Consider the following 23,876-nt stretch of genomic DNA (forward strand, 5'->3'; position numbering starts at 1 on the left):
ATGTTGCTTCCTTTGGGCACCTTCAGACCAGCCTATGAAGAAGTGGAAATAACGCAATGTTAATGACTTCCTTAGACCACGCCGCACTGTAGCATATGTGATATGATGCCGCGTTCTGCTCGGGAGACCATGAACAAGTATGAAGTCCAGCTCTCCTTTGCAGAGCACTTTGTACTGGCGTGAACAGAGCTTTGTTTATGAACACTCTGCAATGTTTTGATGTTCAGATCTGCTGTACATCCCCCCTCCCCCACAGTAACCCTGTGCAGGGGTCTGTTTTCCAAAGCCTCTATTGGCATGATGCATATCACCGCATTGGGAGTGCCCCACAATGGTATATATGGCACAGCGCTGCTTTCAGGACACTCAGTGGCAATGTGCACAACACTGGTTTGGGATCACTCAGCAGTGATGTGATGCAGTCTTCTTTTGATGCAACGGTGTCAGGGACGTCATTTGGGGGTCGCCAGAGGTCGCTACTGCGACCTCTGGGTCTGTGGGCTGCGACCTCTGTGGTTCCCTTGCGACCGCTGTATTTTCTTTTTTTTTTTAAAGCATTTTTTTTTTTTTTACGGACGGAAGCTCCAACGCCTTTTCACTGCTGGCTGGAAGGGAAGTGCCTGTTGCTGCCTTCACTTGGATATTTCAATGATCACGGTGAAGGCAGGCTGCCCTTTCTTCATCATCGAGAGGAAAAGCTGTGTTTACAAGTGTCGGACTGCGGCTGCCGGGCTGGCGCCACTGATTGAGTAAACATCCCTACCCTTCCGTGACCCTGCAACAATGAAAACTCCTGAGAGGGGGATGTGAATCCTGTGCACGGCTCATTAAGCTCAAAAGGGCCATTTAATCAAGCACGGACGGGATGGACTTGCAATGAATTTCTGAGAACATAAACAGGCGGGTCCCTTGTAACAGCGAAGCTCTCGCACTATTCCCAGCAGGGTAGGGGATGCGGGAGGTGGGGGTGGGCGGATATGCCTCCCTGTGCCAGGTGCAAGGCCCCAGATTCGGGCATTCTCACACACAGAGCACACTTCACTCCTCTACTGATCGCAGCTGTGTTTATTCTGCTTGAAAAGCCAGCGACTCAAACACACGCCTGGCTTTCAAAGAGTACATTTAATTAACCTGATTACAAGGCTGCGTGCATGCAAGAATGGCCTTGGCACCTGGACTTGGCGCTCTCAGAGACACCAGCGATTTCATCCGCCTGTGTATCTTGCCCTGCCTACCTGCATCTCTGCCTCCATCCACTGCCTGTTGCCATCCTGGGACCCGCGGTTTATTCCTCGCTGGCCATGCGACCACTGCAGCTGTGGGCTTCGTTACATGGCCCGCCGCCCCCTCTCGCCTTGCTACAGCATTCATGTGCATGGGCACGTAACGTCCAGGCAGAGCGAGGACACACGGCATGCTGCAGCAGGCATCATTAACTTGCAGTGCTTCAGTAAGTACGCTAGTTGTTTTATATTATACTATTAAATCAATATGTGTACTGATGCAAGGTTGTCACATCCAATACAATTGGAGGTTCTTGGGTTTTACAGCCACACGCAGACAAATGCTTCGAAAATGTATGATATGAAATGGCATTTATAAAACGCCTATACACAAGTGTTTCAAGGCGCGTTATAAATATATTTATATGGAAATATAAACACATTGGTGAAATGCCTATATAGCGTCGCTGGTAAGCAATGCCCAAAGGGTTTGCAGTGAGTTGCGTGGGAATTTTTTTGGGGTGCAGCGGTGCATTTTCCGAGTTTTATGGAAGGGGTCCCTGCTGGTTAGGTGCAGCGATGTTACTGGTTTGATGGTATTTGGCTACGCGCTGGCTGAGCACAAGATAGGGTGGTGGGGGGAACTTGCATTGTTGGGTTTGTGTGCTGGCCGCCGCGCCTTAGGTTAAACAGCTTTCCAATGGGGCTTGCCAACTAGTTAAATCCTTAAACCGACGCCGGCATTGTTCCACTCACCTGACTTGTTTGCAAGGTTATGCACAATGTTTGCGTAGGATGTAAGACTATGTCGTTGTTTGTAATGTTGGTGTGTAAGCTAATGGGGCCTGTAGAGAGCAGTTGTGCTGGAAAGCAGAACAGTGGGCGCTCGGGTGCTAGATTACATGTAGATTTTTAAAGATGGTCGCATTCTTTGTTTGTAATGTTGGTGTGTAAGCTAATGGGGACTGTAGAGAGCATTCGTGCTGGAACCAGTACAGTGGGCGCTCGGGTGCTAGGATACATGTAGGTTTTTTAACGATGGTTCCAGTGATGTCACTTTTTGGGTGGGAGGGGTCAAATGACATCACTTCCTGTGATGTCATCAGAGGTCAAGGGTCGTGTGATGTCACTTCCGCGACCCCTGGCATTTTGGTGAAATGACGTCCCTGAACGGTGTGTTGCAAAGCTTGGCATGCTGCACAGCTCTGTTTGGGATATACTCTTGTGATATGGAGAGAGCACAAATCCTGATGAGAAATACCTGTCATGATTGTATTTCTCATGTTTGTATTTACACATAGTCAGTTTTCTATGACAGTTGTGTTTTAATGTTGACGTATATATTTGCTGACGAATTGATTTCTTTCTTGTTATTCGATCATGTATGGAAAATATGATTTTCTCTTGCAGCATGTGTAAGATGCAGCTGGAATCTCTGTGAATCCAACATGGCCTTTCATTCCTCTCAAGGCCCTCCTCATAGTGATAGTTTGCTACATGTGGCTGAACCAGGCATATGATGGCAGACACCATCAGTGCATGGCAGGCTGTGCTTTACATATGATGATTACACCATTGAGGCTATAGGTGGCAGTACCTGGGTATATGACATTGCAATTGGCATAGGATGGCAGTACCTCAACATATAAAGCTGTATTTAGCATATGGTAACTACACCTGGCATATGAAGTGATAACTGGCAGGAATAATCCCCAACAGTCCATATGAAGGTAAGGTCCCTGGCTCATGGTGGTTCTGCCTGGTGTGTCCCTGGCCTTTTAAAGCTGCATCCTGCCTTATCAGGTCAGTATCCTAATTGCCTATGCTTGGTAACTTAAATAGCCTTTAATCTGCTATAGTGATAATGTACGTAATCATTCTTGCACACACTATACGTGTATGTGAGTGATGTCATCAGGTCAAAAGTCCGATGACACCATGATGTCATCAGGACCAGATGTCCTGTGACACCACTTCCTGTGACATACGTGGTGTCAAAGATCACTTGATGTCACTTCTGCATTGTTGTCAGCGGATTGATATTATTTCTGCTACCTCTGGCCTTTTGGTGAATTGATATCTTTTGTAGCTCCTCCCGCTGAACAAGTGAGTGCCTACACCTGTGATGAAAAATTGTTGAGCGACAGGCATTGGCTTTAGTCAATGCGTTGAGCTGGGCTCACACACTGAATAGAGAAGCATACCAAGTCGTTAAATGGTAGGTCAACTATTTTGGGTTTCATATATGGTTTTGGTGTCTATAATGGGCTATGACAGCTGTGGTATGCAGCTTTACTGAGGCCAGTATTGGAAAAGGCTAGTAAGTGTGGTGTATGTGGTTTGGCCTCTCCCACTTCCCATGTGGCTTTTCTGCTCATGGAGTGAGAGCGGCCGACATTGCCCAGGCCATTTTTGGTCATAAGCAAACTCGATCCTTCGGCTGCGCAGGAAATTCCCACAAACTCCTGATGTCTGGGGCTGAACTTCATATGTAGTGAACGTATCTGACAATTCAGGAATAACCAGAATAAGATGGCGGTCACTGGACAGATACTACTGTACTGGCATCTTGAGGCAGTGCTCTGGTCTCCGTATGTTCTGCTGGGAGTAGCCCTGTCAAATCATGACACCACTGATGGCATATCATTGTTAAATATGGTTGGTAACTTAAATCATATTTTTGTGTACAACCGCAATGTCATGTCCATTGTACTCACCAGGGTTCAAGGTCTCATGACAATGCATCATGTGATGTCCTCAGGTGTGTGAAGTCACTTCCGCTACCCCTGGCATTTTGGTGAATTGACATCCCTATGGGAAAAAGGAGAAATGACATCTAGAGGACAGAAGAAAGTGGTGAGAGTTAAGGGGCTGAGGGGGTGATATCAGAGCAAAGGCAGGAGGTTGTAAAACCAAGAGTGGAGTGGAAGAAAGAAATCAGAACGGAGGAAAGGAGGGGCATGAAGTAAATCTAGGAGTGGATTGGAAGGAGGTGACGAGAATAGAGGGAACGAGGAAGGAGGCAAAACCCCGAATGTTGCACCCGCATAGTCAGTGATCCCCCATCAACTTGAGACACCAGTTAGCTATTTCACCACTGATCACGTACAGTGTTCACCAACCCTCTGTGTGACAGTCGCCGTTGGAATGAACGACTTAAAAGGGTTCGCCTGTATAGCACCCAGAGGTGCAGTAAATGTCAGCTACAGGCATTCCATTTTCACCAGTTTATGGAAGTATAATGCTAGCAAAACTGATAGATAAAGAGTGACTTTTTCTGCAACGTCTGCACTCCCCTTGGACATCATCCTGTCTTTGCGACCTCTCCCCTCTCAGTTCCATTCTATTTCAATGCTAATGGCAAGGCGTTGTGTGAAACGGGAATGACTGTCGCTCTCTATCTCCACACGCTGTCGCTCTCTCTCTCTCCAGGCGTTCTTACTCTCTCTGTGCGCTGTTCTCTTTCTTCTCACGTGCACACTGTCCCCTCTCTCTCTTTGCGATCACTGTCACTTTCTCCCTCTCTCCCTGCAAGCGCTGTCACTCTCTTTGCCCGCATGTGCTGTTGCTCTCCGTATCTCGCATGTTCTGTCATTCTGTATCTCTCTCACGCGCTGTCACTCTCTCTCTCGTGCACCCTTTCACTCTCTATCTCTTGCACGCACTGTTGCTCTCTCTCTCCACATGCTGTCACTCTCTCTCTCTCTCTCTCTCTAGGTGTTCTTACTCTCTCTGTGCACTGTTCTCTTTCTTCCCACGTGCACACTGTCACTGTCTCTCTCTCTGCGATCACTGTCACTCTCTCCCTCTCTCCCTGCAAGCGCTGTCACTCTCTCTCCCCGCATGTGATGTTGCTCTCTGTCTCTCGCATGTTCTGTATCTCTCTCACGTGCTGTCACTATCTCTCGTGCGTGCTTTCACTCTCTATCTTTCGCACGCGCTGTTGCGCTCTCTATCTCTCTCCCAAAACGTGATGTCGCTCTCTTTCCCCACAGGTGTTGTCGCTCTCTCTGGCACTCTTGAAGATATCCCCTCATGTCGTCTTCTCCAACGCTCACCTTTGCTCTCAGCCCTTACTTTTTCTCTCATTGTTCCTCTCACACTCACTTTTTCTCTTACTCTCTCACCCTTTCTCGCCCATATTTCCTCTTGCCCATCATTGGCAACCTCTATCAATGGCTTCCTCCATTGCTCTATGCCTTTCTCATTCCATTGCACACCTGCACCCCTTATCGCATCCTCCTTTAAAACTTTGCATTCTCCTCCTTGCACTCTGGTGCCTATAAATGCAAAGAACAAGAAACGCCAAAACTATTGGCATTGCCAATGCTTGTTTTTTAAAGTTGCACATAAAGAAGCTGTTGCGCGACGCTGCATCATGCTGGTGTCACTTGCTGTGTGGAGACAGTGGGTAGCTACTGCACTTCTTCTCTTCAAGCACCTCCAAACTGTCACTAGAAACTCCTTTTCCAAACACTCACACTGTCTGACTGAAAGTCTGGGAGCATATCGCCCTGCAGCCCCAGGGACATCATGTGAGGGTCATTGGTAGCAGCAGCCACCCCTGGCTTCCATTTCAATACCCCCAAACACTGGCTTTGCTACACCTTGCACATAGTTGCCAACATGCCCCATTCCAATCTGTAAGTGCTTATCCAGTCCTGTTTTTTCTTTGCTTTCTGGGCCTTGCAGTCTGAGTTTTAAAATCGGAAAATTGGAACTACAAGTCACAGAATGCGAAAAAAACAGGACTGGATAAGCCCCGACAGATTGGAATGGGTCATGTTGGCAACTATGCTTGCACAACGGCTGCAGGAGTAATGTCAGGAATATGGCACACATATAACACTACTAATACGACAAGAGTTGTATTTACATTCTGTTGTCAGAGTGCAGGCTGCCAGGGGAGGCTCTGTTTGAACCAAACTTTGCCTTGTTAACATGCAGTTGTCTTAAAAAATAAGCACAATCAATAGTTTACTGAAACTTTCGTGTACAAATGCTTTATGGAAATATGTGCGCCTGTGACCTAACTGCAAGGGCTTTGAAAGCCGATGATGCGTTTACAGCAGTGTGCAAAGAAGTTATTTGTGAAACCAAAAAGACCTGGAGGCACGGCAAAGAGAAGGAGTCGGATCAAATGACAGCTGAACTATAAATGCAAACATTCCACTTTAAAAGAGAAAGAGGACCGGATGAGCATTTACCAAATTAAATGGGGTATGTAATGTATGCTGAACAGAGCAAGGTCAGTCTGGCTGTCAAATACAGGAAGCAAAGAGCACAGACATTAAGAGCCCGATTCACCGAAAAGTGTGCAGAGATCCCGCAAAGCCTGCACACAGAGAACCACTGTGGGTGAGCCTGCGCGCAGAAGTTTAATTGTGCGCTCCGCTTATTCATGGAATTGTTCAGGCAAAGTAACCATATACGCAAGTCACGGCCGGAGGTGTCCACACAAAGCAAAAACAGCCAGAAACAGCTACCTTTGCGTGCTCACTGGGCACGAATACATGCACCATTAAAACAGTTCATGGGGTCTGCCGCAAGCAGGCCTGTATCTCGGGGACCTTGCATGGGGTCCCCCGTAACTGTTACCGGCACCCTGACAACATCAGTACGAGTTTTCATAACTCAGGTAAAACTCAGAAAATCTGCCTGCCAACCCCCATAAACCGTTCCTGTACGCCGCTACACTGCATATGCGCACCCCTAAGTTAGATCGGAACCCCGGCTGCGTGCATGCACCCATAAATCCGAAACCCCGATCTTACCTCTGTGCAGTGGATCCTATGCACAAGTGTCTGTACGCTTGCCTTTGGGTGGCAGATCGATTGAGGGCTTTGCATGGCCCTTTCCCTGCCGAGAGGTTGCACGGTTGGATCCATGAATATGTAGCTTTCCATGCAATAGTGGTTGTGCGATGGACTGCCTGCGGGCCGTCCCTCATAGCGCCCACATTTTCCCTTGTTCTTCCTCATTTTACGAGTTCCGCCCCCTTCCCTGCTCACTGCGCAAGCCACACCCATGCTCTGTGTGGTGTCTCGCGCAAGGCACTCAGCCCCTCGCAGAGACATGCAGAGCCTGCGCGAAGTTCCCGCAAGAGTATGAAAAAGTGCTGTGCAGTCGATTCCATTAGTCGACAAACAGGATTTCGCACGCAGTTTGCCGTGCAAGGGACCTATTTACCACACAAATAATCCATGAATCGGGCCCTAAGAATGTAAGAGTCCTTTGCAGCTAACAGTGTGCCTTTAAATCAGATCACTTCATGTTTCCTTGTACCTGATGCTGCAATGGCAAATGCATGCAGGCCAATATGGCCTACTCCAGTGATCAGTTTTTCCCATTATTAATCCATGATTACACGTCCCTGGATGCTGCTAATTCTAGTGGTAATTTCTAGAATGAAAGAGAACAGTAATGGGTGAGCTATAACCTCCCGATATGGAGTCCGCTCTGAGTTTTATGGGAAAAAGTTCAACATACTGATGTAGGACTGAATCTGGAGTTTCATGCAGGCATGCATCCTATATTCGGTACCTTTCTGCATTGTGTGTAGCCTGCCTGAGAAGCAGGATGCCACAGGCTCTCTGAGGGTCTCAGTGGGAGCCAGTATAGCAATTCCCAGCTCCTGACTCCAGCAAGCAATACTTGTATTGTGAAGTCTTAGGACCTTTAGAGACATGCCTACCTTTAGGAAAAAGGCACAAGTGGAGAGTCAAGAGACCCGATTCCTAAAGGAAAAAGTGGATGTTCTAAATGCTCAATTGCAGTATTCTGGCGTCCACTTCGGCCAAATGCACGGTAGAGAAATACCCAGCAATTGCACTATATGTGAAACTTTGAGAGTCTGATTGAAGGAGATTAGGCCATCAGTATATGCAAAGCATGTGTGACCAGGTAACTGATGCTGGCACTGGTTCCCGGAGGGAGCATGCTTCTGGCGAGGAGTTTCATGTTGCTTCCTTTGGGCACCTTCAGACCAGCCTATGAAGAAGTAGAAATAACGCAATGTTAATGACTTCCTTAGACCACGCCGCACTGTAGCATATGTGATATGATGCCCGGTTCTGCTCGGGAGACCATGAACAAGTATGAAGTCCAGCTCTCCTTTGCAGAGCACTTTGTACTGGCGTGAACAGAGCTTTGTTTATGAACACTCTGCAATGTTTTGATGTTCAGATCTGCTGTACATCCCCCCTCCCCCACAGTAACCCTGTGCAGGGGTCTGTTTTCCAAAGCCTCTATTGGCATGATGCATATCACCGCATTGGGAGTGCCCCACAATGGTATATATGGCACAGCGCTGCTTTCAGGACACTCAGTGGCAATGTGCACAACACTGGTTTGGGATCACTCAGCAGTGATGTGATGCAGTCTTCTTTTCATGCAACGGTGTGTTGCAAAGCTTGGCATCCTGCACAGCTCTGTTTGGGATATACTCTTGTGATATGGAGAGAGCACAAATCCTGATGAGAAATACCTGTCATGATTGTATTTCTCATGTTTGTATTTACACATAGTCAGTTTTCTATGACAGTTGTGTTCTAATGTTGACGTATATATTTGCTGACGAATTGATTTCTTTTCTCTTGCAGCATGTGTAAGATGCAGCTCGAATCTCTGTGAATCCAACATGGCCTTTCATTCCTCTACATGTGGCTGAACCAGGCATATGATGGCAGTCACCATCAGTGCATGGCAGGCTGTGCTTTACATATGATGATTATACCATTGAGGCTATAGGTGGCAGTACCTGGGTATATGACATTGCAATTGGCATAGGATGGCAGCACCTCAACATATAAAGCTGTATTTAGCATATGGTAACTACACCTGGCATATGAAGTGATAACTGGCAGGAATAATCCCCAACAGTCCATATGAAGGTAAGGTCCCTGGCTCATGGCGGTTCTGCCTGGTGTGTCCCTGGCCTTTTAAAGCTGCATCCTGCCTTATCAGGTCAGTATCCTAATTGCCTATGCGTGGTAACTTAAATAGCCTTTAATCTGCTATAGTGATAATGTACGTAATTATTCTTGCACGCATTATACGTGTATGTGAGTGATGTCATCAGGTCAAATGTCCGATGACACCATGATGTCATCAGGACCAGATGTCCTGTGACACCACTTCCTGTGACATACGTGGTGTCAAAGATCACTTGATGTCACTTCAGCATTGGTGTCAGCGGATTGATATTATTTCTGCTACCTCTGGCCTTTTGGTGAATTGATATCTTTTGTAGCTCCTCCCCCTGAACAAGTGAGTGCCTACACATGTGATGAAAAATTGTTGAGCGACAGGCATTGGCTTTAGTCAATGCGTTGAGCTAGGCTCACAAAATGAATAGAAAAGCGTACCAAGTCTTTAAATGGTAGGTCAACTATTTTGGATTTCATATATGGTTTTGGTGTCTATCATGGGCTATGACAGCTGTGGTATGCAGCTTTACTGAGGCCAGTATTGGAAAAGGCTAGTAAGTGTGGTGTAAGTGGTTTGACCTCTCCCACTTCCCATGTGGCTGTTCTGCTCATGGAGTGAGAGCAGCCGACATTGCCCAGGCCATTTTTGGTCATAAGCAAACTCGATCCTTCGGCTGCGCAGGAAATTCCCACAAACTCCTGATGTCTGGGGCTGAACTTCATATATAGTGAACGTATCTGACAATTCAGGAATAACTAGAATAAGATGGCAGTCACTGGACAGATACTACTGTACTGGCATCTTGAGGCAGTGCTCTGGTCTCCGTATGTTCTGCTGGGAGTAGCCCTGTCAAATCATGATACCACTGATGGCATATCATTGTTAAATATGGTTGATAACTTAAATCATATTTTTGTGTACAACCGCATTGTCATGTCCATTGTACTCACCAGGGTTCAAGGTCTCATGACAATGCATCATGACAAAGCCGGTCAAGTGGCACAGCGAGTAGAACGCTCGCTTTGACATCCGTGCAGAGCCTGCTAACGCAGGTTCGAATCCCGGCAAGGCCAAACTCAGCCTTTCATCCTTCCGATAGATGAGCACCACACACGTGTGGTAAGCAGCGCTCAGATACCTGAGGGTTCGTAGCATAAATGCCAAATTATTATTATCATGTGATGTCCTCAGGCGTTTGAAGTCACTTCCGCTACCCCTGGCATTTTGGTGAATTGACATCCCTATGGGAAAAAGGAGAAATGACATCTAGAGGACAGAAGAAAGTGGTGAGAGTTAAGGGGCTGAGGGGGTGATATCAGAGCAAAGGCAGGAGGTTGTAAAACCAAGAGTGGAGTGGAAGAAAGAAATCAGAACGGAGGAAAGGAGGGGCATGAAGTAAATCTAGGAGTGGATTGGAAGGAGGTGACGAGAATAGAGGGAAAGAGGAAGGAGGCAAAACCCCGAATGTTGCACCCGCATAGTCAGTGATCCCCCATCAACTTGAGACACCAGTTAGCTATTTCACCACTGAATACGTACAGTGTTCACCAACCCTCTGTGTGACAGTCGCCGTTGGAATGAACGACTTAAAAGGGTTCGCCTGTATAGCACCTAGAGGTGCAGTAAATGTCAGCTACAGGCATTCCATTTTCACCAGTTTATGGAAGTATAATGCTAGCAAAACTGATAGATAAAGAGTGACTTTTTCTGCAACGTCTGCACTCCCCTTGGACATCATCCTGTCTTTGCGACCTCTCCCCTCTCAGTTCCATTCTATTTCAATGCTAATGGCAAGGCGTTGTGTGAAACGGGAATGACTGTCGCTCTCTATCTCCACACGCTGTCGCTCTCTCTCTCTCTCCAGGCGTTCTTACTCTCTCTGTGCGCTGTTCTCTTTCTTCTCACGTGCACACTGTCCCCTCTCTCTCTTTGCGATCACTGTCACTTTCTCCCTCTCTCCCTGCAAGCGCTGTCACTCTCTTTGCCCGCATGTGCTGTTGCTCTCCCATTCTGTATCTCTCTCACGCGCTGTCACTCTCTCTCGTGCACCCTTTCACTCTCTATCTCTTGCACGCACTGTTGCTCTCTCTCTCCACATGCTGTCACTCTCTCTCTCTCTCTAGGTGTTCTTACTCTCTCTGTGCACTGTTCTCTTTCTTCCCACGTGCACACTGTCACTCTCTCTCTCTCTGCGATCACTGTCACTCTCTCCCTCTCTCCCTGCAAGCGCTGTCACTCTCTCTCCCCGCATGTGATGTTGCTCTCTGTCTCTCGCATGTTCTGTATCTCTCTCACGTGCTGTCACTATCTCTCGTGCGTGCTTTCACCCTCTATCTTTCGCACGCGCTGTTGCGCTCTCTATCTCTCTCCCAAAACGTGATGTCGCTCTCTTTCCCCACAGGTGTTGTCGCTCTCTCTGGCACTCTTGAAGATATCCCCTCATGTCGTCTTCTCCAACGCTCACCTTTGCTCTCAGCCCTTACTTTGTCTCTCATTGTTCCTCTCACACTCACTTTTTCTCTTACTCTCTCACCCTTTCTCGCCCATGTTTCCTCTTGCCAATCATTGGCAACCTCTATCAATGGCTTCCTCCATTGCTCTATGCCCCTTCTCATTCCATTGCACACCTGCACCCCTTATCACATCCTCCTTTAAAAGTTTGCATTCTCCTCCTTGCACTCTGCTGCCTATAAATGCAAAGAACAAGAAACGCCAAAACTATTGGCATTGCCAATGCTTGTTTTTTAAAGTTGCACATAAAGAAGCTGTTGCGCGACGCTGCATCATGCTGGTGTCACTTGCTGTGTGGAGACAGTGGGTTGCTACTGCACTTCTTCTCTTCAAGCACCTCCAAACTCTCACTAGAAACTCCTTTTCCAAACACTCACACTGTCTGACTGAAAGTCTGGGAGCATATCGCCCTGCAGCCCCAGGGACATCATGTGAGGGTCATTGGTAGCAGCAGCCACCCCTGGCTTCCATTTCAATACCCCCAAACACTGGCTTTGCTACACCTTGCACATAGTTGCCAACATGCCCCATTCCAATCTGTAAGTGCTTATCCAGTCCTGTTTTTTCTTTGCTTTCTGGGCCTTGCGGTCTGAGTTTTAAAATCGGAAAATTGGAACTACAAGTCACAGAATGCGAAAAAAACAGGACTGGATAAGCCGCTACAGATTGGAACGGGTCATGTTGGCAACTATGCTTGCACAACGGCTGCAGGAGTAATGTCAGGAATATGGCACACATATAACACTACTAATACGACAAGAGTTGTGTTTACATTCTGTTGTCAGAGTGCAGGCTGCCAGGGGAGGCTCTGTTTGAACCAAACTTTGCCTTGTTAACATGCAGTTGTCTTAAAAAATAAGCACAATCAATAGTTTACTGAAACTTTCGTGTACAAATGCTTTATGGAAATATGTGCGCCTGTGACCTAACTGCAAGGGCTTTGAAAGCCGATGATGCGTTTACAGCAGTGTGCAAAGAAGTTATTTGTGAAACCAAAAAGACCTGGAGGCACGGCAAAGAGAAGGAGTCGGATCAAATGACAGCTGAACTATAAATGCAAACATTCCACGTTAAAAGAGAAAGAGGACCGGATGAGCATTTACCAAATTAAATGGGGTATGTAATGTATGCTGAACAGAGCAAGGTCAGTCTGGCTGTCAAATACAGGAAGCAAAGAGCACAGACATTAAGGGCCCGATTCATCGAAAAGTGTGCAGAGATCCCGCAAAGCCTGCACACAGAGAACGACTGTGCGTGAGCCTGCGCGCAGAAGTTTAATTGCGCGCTCCGCTTATTCATGGAATTGTTCACGCAAAGTAACCATATACACAAGTCACGGCCGGAGGTGTCCACACAAAGCAAAAACAGCCAGAAACAGCTACCTTTGTGTGCTCCCTGGGCACGAATACATGCACCCTTAAAACAGTTCATGGGGTCTGCCGCAAGCAGGCCTGTATCTCGGGGACCTTGCATGGGGTCCCCCGTAACTGTTACCGGCACCCTGACAACATCAGTACGATTTTTCATAACTCAGGTAAAACTCAGAAAATCTGCCTGCCAACCCCCATAAACCGTTCCTGTACGCCGCTACACTGCATATGCGCACCCCTAAGTTAGATCGGAACCCCGGCTGCGTGCATGCACCCATAAATCCGAAACCCCGTTCTTACCTCTGTGCAGTGGATCCTATGCACAAGTGTCTGTACGCCTGCCTTTGGGTGGCAGATCGATTGAGGGCTTTGCATGGCCCTTTCCCTGCCGAGAGGTTGCACAGTTGGATCCATGAATATGTAGCTTTCCATGCAATAGTGGTTGTGCGATGGACTGCCTGCGGGCCGTCCCTCGTAGCGCCCACATTTTCCCTTGTTCTTCCTCATTTTACGAGTTCTGCCCCCTTCCCTGCTCGCTGCGCAAGCCACACCCATGCTCTGTGTGGTGTCTCGCGCAAGGCACTCAGCCACTCGCAGAGACATGCAGAGCCTGCGCGGAGTTCCCGCAAGAGTATGAAAAAGTGCTGTGCAGTCGATTCCATTAGTCGACAAACAGGATTTCGCACGCAGTTTGCCGTGCAAGGGACCTATTTACCACACAAATAATCCATGAATCGGGCCCTAAGAATGTAAGAGTCCTTTGCAGCTAACAGTGTGCCTTTAAATCAGATCACTTCATGTTTCCTTGTACCTGATGCTGCAATGGCAAATGCATGCATGCCAATATGGCCTACTCCAGTGATCAGTTTTTCCCATTATTAATCCATGATTACACGTCCCTGGATGCTGCTAATTCTAGTGTAATTTCTAGAATTAAAGAAAATAGTAATGGGTGAGCTATAACCGCCCGATATGGAGTCCACTCTGAGTTTTATGGGAAAAAGTTCAACATACTGATGTAGGACTGAATCTGGAGTTTCATGCAGGCATGCATCTATATTCAGTAGCTTTCTGCATTGTTTGTAGGCTGCCTGAGAAGCAGGATGCCACAGGCTCTCTGAGGGTCTCAGTGGGAGCCAGTATAGCAATTCCCAGCTCCTGACTCCAGCAAGCAATACTTGTATTGTGAAGTCTTAGGACCTTTAGAGACATGCCTACCTTTAGGAAAAAGGCACAAGTGGAGAGTCAAGAGACCCGATTCCTAAAGGAAAAAGTGGATGTTCTAAATGCTCAATTGCAGTATTCTGGCGTCCACTTCGGCCAAATGCACGGTAGAGAAATACCCAGGAATTGCACTATAGGTGAAACATTGAGAGTCTGATTGAAGGAGATTAGGCCATCAGTATATGCAAAGCATGAGTGACCAGGTAACTGATGCTGGCACTGATTCCCGGAGGGAGCATGCTTCTGGCGAGGAGTTTCATGTTGCTTCCTTTGGGCACCTTCAGACCAGCCTATGAAGAAGTGGAAATAACGCAATGTTAATGACTTCCTTCGACCACGCCGCACTGTAGCATATGTGATATGATGCCCCGTTCTGCTCGGGAGACCATGAACAAGTATGAAGTCCAGCTCTCCTTTGCAGAGCACTCTGGACTGGCGTGAACAGAGCTTTGTTTATGAACACTCTGCAATGTTTTGATGTTCAGATCTGCTGTACATCCCCCCTCCCCCACAGTAACCCTGTGCAGGGGTCTGTTTTCCAAAGCCTCTATTGGCATGATGCATATCACCGCATTGGGAGTGCCCCACAATGGTATATATGGCACAGCGCTGCTTTCAGGACACTCGGTGGCAATGTGCACAACACTGGTTTGGGATCACTCAGCAGTGATGTGATGCAGTCTCCTTTTGATGCAACGGTGTGTTGCAAAGCTTGGCATCCTGCACAGCTCTGTTTGGGATATACTCTTGTGATATGGAGAGAGCACAAATCCTGATGAGAAATACCTGTCATGATTGTATTTCTCATGTTTGTATTTACACATAGTCAGTTTTCTATGACAGTTGTGTTTTAATGTTGACGTATATATTTGCTGACGAATTGATTTCTTTCTTGTTATTCGATCGTATGATTTTCTCTTGCAGCATGTGTAAGATGCAGCTCGAATCTCTGTGAATCCAACATGGCCTTTCATTCCTCTCAAGGCCCTCCTCATAGTGATAGTTTGCTACATGTGGCTGAACCAGGCATATGATGGCAGACACCATCAGTGCATGGCAGGCTGTGCTTTACATATGATGATTATACCATTGAGGCTATAGGTGGCAGTACCTGGGTATATGACATTGCAATTGGCATAGGATGGCAGCACCTCAACATATAAAGCTGTATTTAGCATATGGTAACTACACCTGGCATATGAAGTGATAACTGGCAGGAATAATCCCCAACAGTCCATATGAAGGTAAGGCCCCTGGCTCATGGTGGTTCTGCCTGGTGTGTCCCTGGCCTTTTAAAGCTGCATCCTGCCTTATCAGGTCAGTATCCTAATTGCCTATGCGTGGTAACTTAAATAGCCTTTAATCTGCTATAGTGATAATGTACGTAATTATTCTTGCACGCATTATACGTGTATGTGAGTGATGTCATCAGGTCAAATGTCCGATGACACCATGATGTCATCAGGACCAGATGTCCTGTGACACCACTTCCTGTGACATACGTGGTGTCAAAGATCATTTGATGTCACTTCTGCATTGTTGTCAGCGGATTGATATTATTTCTGCTACCTCTGGCCTTTTGGTGAATTGATATCTTGTGTAGCTCCTCCCCCTGAACAAGTGAGTGCCTACACCTGTGATGAAAAATTGTTGAGCCACAGGCATTGGTTTTAGTCAATGCGTTGAGCTGGGCTCACAAAATGAATAGAAAAGCGTACCAAGTCTTTAAATGGCAGGGTCAACCATTTTGGATTTCATATATGGTTTTGGTGTCTATCATGGGCCATGACAGCTGTGGTATGCAGCTTTACTGAGGCCAGTATTGGAAAAGGCTAGTAATTGTGGTGTAAATGGTTTGACCTCTCCCACTTCCCATGTGGCTGTTCTGCTCATGGAGTGAGAGCGGCCGACATTGCCCAGGCCATTTTTGGTCATAAGCAAACTCGATCCTTCGGCTGCACAGGAAATTCCCACAAACTCCTGATGTCTGGGGCTGAACTTAATATATAGTGAATGTATTTGACAATTCAGGAATAACCAGAATAAGATGGCGGTCACTGGACAGATACTATTGTACTGGCATCTTGAGGCAGTGCTCTGGTCTCCGTATGTTCTGCTGGGAGTAGCCCTGTCAAATCATGATACGACTGATGGCATATCATTGTTAAATATGGTTGGTAACTTAAATCATATTTTTGTGTACAACCGCAATGTCATGTCCATTGTACTCATCAGGGTTCAAGGTCTCATGACAATGCATCATGTGATGTCCTCAGATGTTTGGTGTCACTTCCGCTAGCCCTGGTATTTTGGTGAATTGACATTCCTGCAGGAAAAAGGAGGAGATGACATCTAGAGGACAGAAGAAAGTGGTGAGAGTTAAGGGGCTGAGGGAGTGATATCAGAGCTGGAGGTTGTAAAACCAAGAGTGGAGTGGAAGAAAGACATCAGAACAGAGAAAAGGAGGGGCATGAAGTAAATCTAGGAGTGCATTGGAAAATAGATGATGAGAATAGAGGGAAGGAGGAAGGAGGAAAAACCAAGGTGACAAGAGCAGAGGGAAAAGGCAAGAAGTAAACCCCCGGTTGGAGTGGAAGGTGGTGGGAGTAAAAGGATGAATGGAAATGGAAGGAGAAAAAATAAGTTGATTGTGGAAGCAGCAGGACCAGAGTGAAAGGTAGCAGTAAATCAAGAGTGAAGGTAGAGGCTGCTCAAGCAGGCCATGGTGGTAGCAAGGAGACAGCAAAGGATCAGGAGGGAGCAGGGGGGTAGAGAGGAGAGTGAGGACGGGAGTTCCTCAGATGTACATCTGTTGCAGGTTCAGCTGGTCGTGGGGAACTCCATGTTTGCTTCGACTTGTTGAAACTAACATTTACATTAGTACAGGCTTTTTATTATTTATTATATGGCTAGCAGCTGCAGCACCGAGTACAGAGAGGGAGGAATGGCATATGAAGAGGGACACAACGTTGGAATGGAAGTGCATCAACTTCCCCAATCCACCCAAGAGGAATCCCACCTATACCCCCGATTGAAATTCCTGATTCTCATTTGGTATTTTTGTGTCTATTCATGACTTGGTCGTTCTTGTTTGTGTTTTTTCCAAGTGTTTCAATCTACCTGGTATCCACTACCCAAGCAAGTCTGTCTCATTCTGAATGGGGTAAAAGCTGTTAAACATGTACAAAAAAAGAATGTCCTCCCTTTAGCCTGCTTTGCCTCATGCAAGCATCAAGATGGGCTCGCTCATCCAAACTAGTGCTGGCTTTGAACGGAGAAGTGCAGGCCTAGACTTTTTGGATCCTTGCAACCCCATGTGGGGGGTAGGCAATGGGGCAATGCCAGTCCAATTGAGTGCCTGGGATGGTTGGTGTCAGAAGGCGCTCTGTACCTGACGCTGTGTGCTGGTGCTCGGCAATTGAGACAATCATAACATTGTACTATAGAACTTACTCATGCACCCATATGTGTGTGATGTTGGAATCAAACCTCACATGGGATGGATGTGTTATAGAAGTATAAGAGCTCTTGGGAGTCATAGGCCCGATGGTGGCACTCTCAATTTAAAGTTGTACCTATGCTCATCTCAATTTTTTTAAAACACTCCCTTTCCTTGTGTTCAACATTCATTTTAAACAGCCCTTATTCTCGATATCAATGAGTCTGCAAATATTTACAACACCCTGATGTTTGGAAATGTCTTACTTGTGAAGGCACAACCCTGTACGCTCACACCAGAAATAATACAGCCCGCTAGGGAAAAAGGACCAAGACACTCTTGCAAGGATAACAAGTATTTATTTCTACAAAAATAAGAATGCATCAGCAAAGAACTCTGCTGCCGCAGAACGTTGTGAGGTCCGTTGGCATGTGTGGTACATTATGAGCACAAACAGCATCACGAGTGATGTCAACATATAAAGTACAATTCTACAATACGGATTGGCGGAGGCCTATAGCTGTAGGGCCTGCTCCATATGGGATGCCAGGCCACTGGTCCATCTTCATCTGTCCATCTTTGTTCATGTGGGTGCTGCTGGTCTCGTCATCCGCGGTGAGCTGACCTAACAATTAATTAGCTACTCTGACACACAATGTTATTCTTCTGATTGTAACAATGCACCTGGCAGAAACAGCGATGGGCTTGGGGGAGAACCGAGGTCACACTAACTCATACACACTTCACTCGCTTCCAGACAGATCAGCAACCCCGAAGGTCCTCCACCTTAGTTTTAGGCTGTAATTGTGATGCCACGCTGCACCTCGCTGTACAAATCACATGACCCTTTCCTGATAGCGAGATAGCTTTGCCTTCTGATCTTAGTGATCGATCGAGGGGTGTAAACGTTTTATGGTTGGGGTCTGGGATTGGACGGTGCCATGGCATTGGGGGGGTCATGGGATGAAAGTATGGCAAAGCTGCATTTCTCATGTGGGGATCATTGGAGCAGGAGAGCCTTGCTAGCTGTTCCGTGGCATGGCACTGCCAAGAGGCACTAACCTCCCTTTGCAATTACCTTGCAGGGCACAATCTTCCCACGCGCGAGGGCCTGTAACTTTCTGAACAATGGAGGAGGTTGTGGATCTCTCAGACCTGGCCAGGGTGGGGGTGGTATTCGTGCTCATACAAGGGCCTAATACTAACACCCAAAATACTGTTTGCAACGCTTGATCCTAAATTCTAAGATTGCTGAAACTTGCCAAGATGGCGTTCACACCCACATCTACCATATAGCTTATGATGCATGCACTAAGGTGATCATGCACCCCACCTATATGTGCACTCCCCTATCCCCTGCTCCTTGGATGTGCTCTATTAGCGTCTAGTTCTTGTTCGATATTGCCTAGGGCGCTGGGAAGACCCTCTCTCCTTCCCAACACAAGGCAACCAGACATCTCTGTGTATTGCCATACTTGTCTTCACATCCCAAATTTGTTTTACACAAGAACCTTCTGAATAAAATGTGCAAGTATGCATTTATTACACGGTTTCATGCTTATGTGGTGCAGCCATTTACTGTGGAGAATAGGCAGAATGAGAGGCTTTTACATGCATATGGCCCTTCCCAGTAAGCAGGGAAAGCGGCCATTAGCATTCTCCAATTCACACGTGTCTGACCCAGCCCAATAATAAAAGATAAGACATCAAAGAAACAGGCTTGGGGAATGACCTGCGGGCCTCTGAAGCCCATCTATGGTTTTACCATAGCTTTGCTTTGTTACTTCAAAGCCCCCATTAGTGCCAACCTGCATTTTGCAAAAAACAACCTTTTTGTCAAGATTTCAAGGAGGCAGACCTCCATGTTCTACCTGAACTGTGTGTTGGGTTGCTGTAACATGAGAATAGTAATGTACATGGCAGAGTGTGTTTTAGTAATATAACTGCATGCAGCAATTTGTGTCTTTAGATAATAGGTTATTCTTCTTCTTAATTATCGGATGCATGGGCGGCCCCACGCAGGCGCTTCCCCATCCTAAAGGATGATGTGCACCAGACCCACCAATCAATACTTAGCTTACATAAACTCACAACTCCTCCCACCGCCCCGTTTGCCTCACAAAATCGAACGTCACACTATTCCTCCTCCTGCCTCTCTCCCCTTCACCTACCAGCAAAGTCTTCCCACTCAGCTCAGCCACATCCAGCTTAGACAATCGAAACCCTCATCAATTCTCTCTCCTCAACGTGTCTCTCACACCTAAGCAGAAAATGTCCCACAGTCTCAGGCACACCACACAATCTCTCGACTCACGTTTCCCCACTTGAAACAGACAATCATTCAGTCCCGCATGTCCTATCCTCAACCGATTCAGCATCACCTCTTCCCCCTCCTCCATTCCAGACTCCCCACATCCACCTTCACCGACACTTTCCCACGAACACCAAACATCCACCTGCCCTTCACCCCACTCACCCATCTCTCCTGCCACTCATCTATGACCCGTCTCACCACCACCACCTTCACCTCATCCACACTCAAAGGTAATCTCACATCAACCGCTCCCCTTCTCATACCATCACCAGCCGCCAGATCCACTAACTCATTACCCAAAATACCACTGTGACTGGGGACTCACGCCAACTCCAAATCCATTCCCCCGTGTATGCACTGATCAATCTTCCACCTGATGTCCATAATCACGTCCTTCCTATCACCATCCCCCACCATAATCGCCTGCAACCCACTCAATAAATCTGAAAATATCACCACCTTATCTAACCCCAACTCGCACACCCTATCGATCGCCAATGCAATCGCCACCAACTCAGCCGTACAAATTTACACATCATTCGTCAATCGTCCCACTTTATACTCCCCAGTGCTTTCCAGATAATACCCAATACCCACTCTCCCAGACACAGGATCCTTCGAACCATCCGTAAACACCTTGCATCCTTCCTTTCCTGCCACATACGCCTGGCCCAAAGCTTTGATCTCGCTCCGCAAGCCTCTTTTCTTCGACACCACATTCGCTAACTCCAAACACGTCTTTGGAGACCCCATCATCCACCTCGGCCATCTCTCCAAATCCGTATCTGTTACAGTCATCAAATCGCCCACACCCCACTGCACTCCCTTTTCCCACATGTGAAACCCAAAAGTGCCTCCTTTCCTCCTCCACCGGTCTCTATAATAATCAAACCTCCAATTATACTTCAAACATTCACGCACCGGATGAGCCACACTCTTCGCACTGCACTTCACCCACCATCTCATATTCAACGCATCTCTCCTCAACCTCAACGGCATCACCCCCACAAGCACCTGAACCGCATTCGCTGGAGAGGACCTCATCACACCCGAACACACCCTCAATGCCCTTGCCTGAACCCTGTCCAACCGCAACTTCTGACTTGCTGTGAAACCCACTGACACTTGACATCCGAAATCCATCACACTCAAAATTAACCCCTTATCCAACATTCGTAGACACTTCTGTTGAGCACCCCACTCTTTCCCAGTCACCGCCCGCAACAAATTCAACCTTCGTTTGCTCTTATCCACCATTCCATTCACCTGCAAATTCCAGTTTAACTTCCTATCCAAAATCACCCCCAAATACCGAAACTCTTCCACGCTTTTCACCCTCTCACCTTTCAAAACCAAGTCCAACCCTTGCTGCACTCTTCTCCTTGAGAAAACCATACTCACGCTTTTATCCACAGACATCGAAAAGCCCCATTTCCCACACCACTCCTCCATACGCACTATCGCAGCTTGCAACCGATTCTGCATCATCAAAAAACTTCGCCCTCTGACCCATATCACACCATCATCTGCAAAGAAATCCATCTGACACCCGAAACCCTCCTAAGCTCGAATCAACCCGTCCACCATCACATTAAACAGCATCGCACTAATCACACTCCCCTGCGGTGTCCCATTCTCCATCTTCCAAACCTCAGACAACACCCCCCTCACTCTCACCTGAAAGGTCCTGTCAGCCAAAAACACCTTAATCCACCGAAACATCCTCCCCTTCACACCCATCTCCACAATCTCACCAGCAACCCATTCTTCCACACCATATCATACGCTTTCTCCAAATCCAAAAAGAACGCCCCCACCATCTCCCCATCACACAAAGCCTCCTACACTCCAGTCACCAATCTCACTAACGGATCTGCCACTGACCGATTCTTCCTGAACCCACTCTGAAAATCGCTCAGACACCCATTCGACTTCAAATAGAACCCCAAGCGCTCAACTATCATTCGTTCCATAACCTTACACATCACGACAGTCAGCACAATCGGCCTATATGACTTACACTCCGTCGGGACCTTGCCACTCTTCAAAATCGCTACCACAATCGCTCTCTTCCATAATCTCGGTAAAACTCCACTCTTCCAGATCTCATTGAACAATGCTAACACCTCAAACTTACATTCCACCGACAACTTCTCCAAAAATACATACATGACTCCATCCACCCCTGGACTTGACCACTTCCCCTTCCGAATCGCCCTATCCAACTCCGCCATAGAAAACAGAGCCTCATACTGCTCTTCCCAAGGCCCAACATTCGCCAACAACTCCCACATCTCCTCCTCAACCACTCCCATACTTAGTCTCACTGCCTCCGGGAAGTTCTCTGAACTGTGCACTCCCGCAAAATGTTCCCCCAGCAAATTCGCCTTCTCCCCATCTTCACTGACCACCTCCACCCCTTTCAACAACACAGACATGCCACCCTGCGACTTCATTAACCCGGACATCCGCTTGAACTGCTTCCAAACCTCACCCACATCAGAATTACTCCCCAGAGACCCACAATAGCTCCTCCAATATCCGCGCTTTCTTTCCCTAATCACCCTCTGCACCACCGCCTTCGCCTTCTTATATGCCAACAAATCCTCCAACATTCCCGTTCTCACCGCCCTGGCCCTCGCCTTCTTACGCGCTGCCACAGCCCGTGAACATTCCACCGACCACCAAGGAACCTCAACCTTCCCCCCTTTCCCCTTCTCTACCTCCGGAACTGCTGCTACTGACGCCGCTCTCATTCCCTGCACCATCCCTGCACCAAATGCTCATTCCAATCATCCAACCCCATCCCTATCCCGAGAAACAATCAATTCCTGACACAATTTCTTATACAACTCCCAATCAGCCTTCCTAAAATTCAACCAACTTCCAAGCATCCGGGATCTGACCCCTACCCCACCCCTCACAGTCACTAAAATGCCAGCGTGATCACTCCCCATATCCACATCCTCACGCACCATCCAGTCACATTCACCCGCAATCGCAGCAGACACCCAGGTCAGATCCAAACACGACAACTTCCCAGTCCTCACATCCAATCGTGTGCCCGAACCGTCATTCAGCAAAAACAGACTCAATTCATCCGCCATACCCTCCAACAGTTCCCCATTTGCATCCGTCCGATCACTGCCCCACAACGTATTGGCACTGTTGAAATCACCACATAAAACACAAGGTCCCACATGTCCCCTTATCACTTCAGACAACACATCCACCTCCACCACCTCACACGGATTATAATAATTCAACACTAAGACTTCTGATCCTCCTACCCGAATCCCCGCCCGATAACCTCCACTGCTCCTACCACAATCTCCCTTGCAACCAACCCCTTCCGAACTGCCACAGCTACACCCCCCCTCTCCGTCCTATCCTTCCGAAACAACTCAAAACCCGGAATCACAAACCTCAGATCACCCCTTAACCACGTTTCCTGATACAAACCACATCAACATTCAATTCCCCACACAACACCGCTTTCAACTCCTGCCCATTCCTCAACAAGCTCCTCGCATTCCACTGCACAATTCTCAGGCCGACGCCCCACTCTGTTTCCGCACTTTAGTAACCTTCTTGAACACATCTTCTTCCGACACATCTACAACATTCAAAAACCTCCTCACTGCTTCCACCACTCCTTTCGTAAGATTCGACACACTGACTGACAAATTCCCCTGAACCAGCTCCAGCACATTTATTATAAAACACATAAACTCAGTTTTCGGGACAAGCACCATTTCTACGCCTTTCACCTCTCCCACCACTCCCTTCATTCCCGCAGCCTCATCCACCACCGGCTCTCTCCTACACATTTCACTCACTACTCGACCGGTTTCACCTTAGCCACA

At 47.4% G+C, this 23,876-nt stretch overlaps 1 protein-coding gene across 1 annotated transcript in view; it reads left to right on the top strand.

The window, feature by feature from the left end:
• The first annotated feature begins 1,050 nt into the window (after positions 1 to 1,050).
• NOXA1 (NADPH oxidase activator 1) overlaps positions 1,051 to 23,876 on the top strand; it is a 288,049-nt gene continuing 265,223 nt past the window's right edge. The window contains exon 1 of the mRNA XM_069609785.1: positions 1,051 to 1,450. Within this exon, the coding sequence (XP_069465886.1) occupies positions 1,333 to 1,450 (118 nt within the window). The 5' untranslated portion in view covers positions 1,051 to 1,332. The remainder of the gene's footprint in view (positions 1,451 to 23,876) is intronic.

This window comes from Ambystoma mexicanum, chromosome 8 (assembly GCF_040938575.1).
Source record: "Ambystoma mexicanum isolate Mex_15411 chromosome 8, UKY_AmexF1_1, whole genome shotgun sequence".
Lineage (NCBI taxonomy): Eukaryota > Metazoa > Chordata > Amphibia > Caudata > Ambystomatidae > Ambystoma > Ambystoma mexicanum.